The sequence below is a fragment of the Microtus ochrogaster genome, chromosome 2 (genome assembly GCF_000317375.1).
Source record: "Microtus ochrogaster isolate Prairie Vole_2 chromosome 2, MicOch1.0, whole genome shotgun sequence".
NCBI lineage: Eukaryota > Metazoa > Chordata > Mammalia > Rodentia > Cricetidae > Microtus > Microtus ochrogaster.
The window spans coordinates 66027901-66032309 of NC_022010.1; the positions used below are offsets into that span (position 1 = coordinate 66027901).

The following is a 4409-nucleotide window of genomic DNA, read 5'->3' on the forward strand; positions in this document are numbered from 1 at the left end:
TAGTCAAAACACTTAAATTCATATGCAATGGTTCTTAAAGGAAAAATTTGTTGTTATTATTTTGTTTGTTTGTTTGTTTCTAGACTGGATTTCTCTGTGTAGCCTTGGTTGTCCTGGAAATAGCTCTAGTAGACCATACTGGCCTTGAACTCACAGAGATCCTCCTGCCTCTACCTTTATAAGTACTGTGATTAAGGGCATGCACAACCATTACCTGGCACTTAAGAGAATTTTTTTAAAGAGAGAAGTTATAGTGAACTAACTTAAGAAAACACTAGGTAGGCAAATTTAAGTAGATTTCACCTGATTTTGTATCTGGCTTCTCTATTTCCCCTTGGCAGAGCAACTCCTGACTTCCATCTCCTTGTCCTCCTCTTTGAGGAGTTAGAGCTAAGAGTTGAGTTGTAAAATAGTTCTCAGGCCTTGAAGTAGATAGGGACTTAGTTTTCTTACCATTTTTATCCTTATTCAGATAAGTTTTGATGAAGTTTCTCTAGTACTACTTGAACTCAGTCCCTAACACCTTTTTAGGTTTTTTTTTCCCTAAGATTTATTTAGGTGTATGAGTATTTTGTCTGCATGTTATGTATATGCATATTTGATACAGAGGTCAGAAGAGGGCATGAATCCTGTTACAGATGGTCGTGTTACACTTCCCATGCGGGTACTGGGAACCAATCATGGGTCCTCTACAAGAACTCTTAACTATTGAGTAAGTGCTCTTAACTACTGAGCCGTTCCTTCACACCCCACTTTAAATTAATTTTTCTTTATTTTTATTTTATTTTGATTATATCTTGCCCCGCCTTCCCCTTTGCCAGTGTCTCTCACAAAACACTTAATTATGAATCTCTGACTATTCTATAACTATTGGCTTCTTTTAAAGATTTATTTGTTTATTATGTATATAATGCTGCCTGCATATATACCTGAGTTCTAGAAGAGGGCACCAGATCTCATTATAGATGATTGTGAACCACCATGTGGTCGCTGGCAGTTGAACTCAGAATCTCTGGAAGAACAACCAGTGCTCTTAGCCTCTGAGACATCTCTCCAACCTCATCTATGCAGTCTTGTTAAAGCAATATCATAACAAGAGTAGGTTCATTGTGGAGAGTAGATTTGGAATGACACAGGAGTCAGCCTCTCTAGCTGCTTATTGCCACACATCTTCTGCTGTTATGAAGTAGCAGGCCAGCCTTCATATGTGGGCCTTAGTCTTGGATTCCCAGCTTCAGGAACTGACCAAATAAATTCTCGTTACAAATGACCTAATCGTTGGTGCTCTGTTATAAAGCAGTACTAGACAGATTAATACACACACACACACACACACACACACACACACACACACACACAAATACACACAAATGATTAAGGTTTAGTATAACTATTCAAAAAACATTTGCAAAGGCATAGACTTAAAAGACCAACAGAGTTGTATGCTAGTGTCTGAGAGGCTTAAAGTCAAAAACAATTTTTTTTAAAAAGAAGACCTGATTTTGTGTGTGTGTGTTCATGTGTGTGTACATACGTACATATGTACATATATACATACTTGTGTGCCATGTGTGCCAACAGATGCCAGAAGAGGGATCCACTAGAGTTGGTGTTACAGGCAGCTGTAAGCTATCTGACCCATTGGGAACTGAACTCAGGTCCACTTAACTGCAGAGCTATTTCTCTAGCCCAGTATATTTATTTCTGCATGAGGTATATTGGGGATTTTAAAAATAATTTGGAAAAAATGTTTCTCATTATGGCTTGAGCCATATTAGATATTTGTATAGGTCAAGACAGGTGAGTATTGGCTTCATGTATTTAACAACAGGGATATATTGTAGGCACTGAGGACTGTATTAGGTGATTTTGAGGTTTTGTGAATATAGAATGTACTTTGATGAACTTAGATGGTATGAGCTATATTATAGTATCATTTCATATATTTGGTCCATAGCTGTTACAAACATCATTATACAAAATACAACTACTTGATTGCCTTGTAATCCACAAAGAAATGGGCAGGGATATATAATCATCTTGTGCTAGGTGAAATTGAATACTTGATAAGTAAAAAAAAGTCTGTCTCAATGGGGAAACAAACCACAATTCATATACTTATATTTTTGAGATAATATATCTCACATTCTGAAGAATTCACTCTGCATTCTTCATAGGTGTGAGTGTGCTTGCATATGCATCTGAACATAAATTAGTGTATGCATAAAATGCTTCAACTGTCAAGTAGGAACACTTAAATTTGATGTTAATTTTGTTGTTTGTTTTTGTTTTTGGACTGAAGGTATATTAAAACAAGTTAAAGATTACATAAAACAGTGTAGCAAATGTCAGGAGAAGCTTGATCGCTCCCGTCCAATATCAGATGCTTCAGAAATGTTGGAAGAATTGGGGTTGGACCTTGAATCTGGAGAAGAAAGTAATGAATCAGAGGATGACCTGAGCAACTTCACTTCACCTCCAACCACAGCCTCCAAGTCTTCAAAAAAGAAACCAGTATCTAAACATGAACTTGTATTTGTAAGTGTGCTTTCTGTCCAACTTTCAGTCTTAAATGGTTTTGTGGTTGTTCGTTTTTCCAAGTTAGTAACATTGTTAGGCTATGAGTGCTGAAACTGAAGGGGCTGTATTTGTCTAAAGTAGCAGTTCTCAACCTTCTAATGCTGTAACCCTTTAATATGCTTCCTCATATTGTGGCAACTCCCAACAATTAAAAACAATAAACAAACAATCATTTGTTGCTACTTCATAACTGTAATTTTGCTACTGTTATAAATGGTAATATAAATATCGGACCTGCGGGATATCTGATATGTGACCACTCTCAAAGGGTTTTTGACCCCCAAGGGGGTTGAGACTCACACATTGATAACCATTGCTCCAAAGTAAAGCTTATTTAAGATATGTTGATGGCCTACTATGTTGTATGAGCTAAGTGTATACTAGTTGTTAATCTTCATTGAACATAATTCTTCACCATTAATATAGTATCCTATTTGTTCTTAATTAGTATCCTGATTTTAACTCCTCCCCTCTTTTGTAATGATGCACTGGCACAAGTTTATGGAATATTTTTCTGAATTAGGCTGTGGGTTGCATAGCAAATTACTCTAACAAGGACTTCTGCTTGTTGGGTGTTTCTGAGTTGGGGTTTCCTCGTAGTAGTCAAGGCTGGCCTTGAAATAGTTACGTAGGTGAGGATGACCTTGAAGTTGTGATAATCCTGTCTGCCTTTAGGTATTACAGTCCTGTTCCACAGATGGTGGTTTATGAGGTGCTGGGATCAAACCTAGGCCTTCATACATGTTAGGGAACGCTCTACCATCTGAGTTACATCTCTGTCTTCCTTGCTAGGTTTTTGTTGTACTTTTTGAGACAGGGTCTCTTTATTGTATCTTTGGCAGTCCTCAAACTTTCTCTGCAAAACAGGATGACCCAGAACTCAACAGAAATCCTCCTGCTTCTGAAACCCAGAATTAAAGGTGTGTGCCACCATACTTTAATTCGTGGCTAGGCTTTTGGTTGTGTTTGCTGATTTGTTCATATGTTTTGTTTTAGTAATCAGTGTCATACATACATCATAACCTTTTTGCCCAGAAAGAAGAGGCATCAAAAAGTAGGATAGTTTTTGGCTAGGATCAAGTAAAACAGCATGGCTAAGTATGGTGGTGCACACCTTTAATCCAGCACTTGGAAGGCAGAAGCGGGAGGAGCTCTGAGTTCTAGGCAAAACTGGTCTACTTAGTGAGTTCTAAGTTAGCTAAAAACTACATAGAGAGATCCAGTCTTTTAGAACACAGAAAATAGTAATGTAATTTACTTAAGATTATAGATAACAAATTGTTTGCCTGTTAAAAATAATGGATTTTTGTTAAGGGTATATATAATACATTTCTCTTTTTTTCTTTTTCCTTTTTTTTTTTTTTAAATAAAATACATTTCTTGATCTCAAACATGTTTTGACAGGTTGACACCAAAGGAGTGGTAAAACGTTCTTCTCCAAAACATTGCCAGGCAGTTTTGAAACAGCTGAATGAACAGAGGCTTTCCAACCAATTCTGTGATGTTACATTGTTAATTGAAGGTGAAGAGTACAAAGCTCATAAGTCTGTTCTGTCAGCAAATAGTGAATATTTTCGAGATCTTTTTATTGAGAAGGGAGCTGTTTCTAGTCATGAGGCGGTTGTGGATCTTTCTGGTAAGATTTTTGTAATACCCTTTGCTATTTATTAATAAGCATATTCTCGAAGGGAAACATGTATCTTCCAGATAAAAAAGTTCAGAGCCAGGACACATGCTTTTAATCCTAGCACTTGGGGGCCAGAGGCAGGCAGATCTCCATGGGTTCAATGTCAGCTTGGTCTACATAGTTTCAGGACAGCCAGAGCTAC

At 37.1% G+C, this 4409-nt stretch overlaps 1 protein-coding gene across 1 annotated transcript in view; it reads left to right on the top strand.

Annotated features, from left to right (window-relative positions):
- The window catches only part of Zbtb11 (zinc finger and BTB domain containing 11), a 30063-nt gene that overhangs the window by 7322 nt on the left and 18332 nt on the right, over positions 1–4409 (top strand). The window contains exons 2-3 of the mRNA XM_005345069.2: positions 2303–2538; positions 3985–4216. Coding sequence (XP_005345126.1) covers positions 2303–2538; positions 3985–4216 — 468 coding nt within the window. The remainder of the gene's footprint in view (positions 1–2302; positions 2539–3984; positions 4217–4409) is intronic.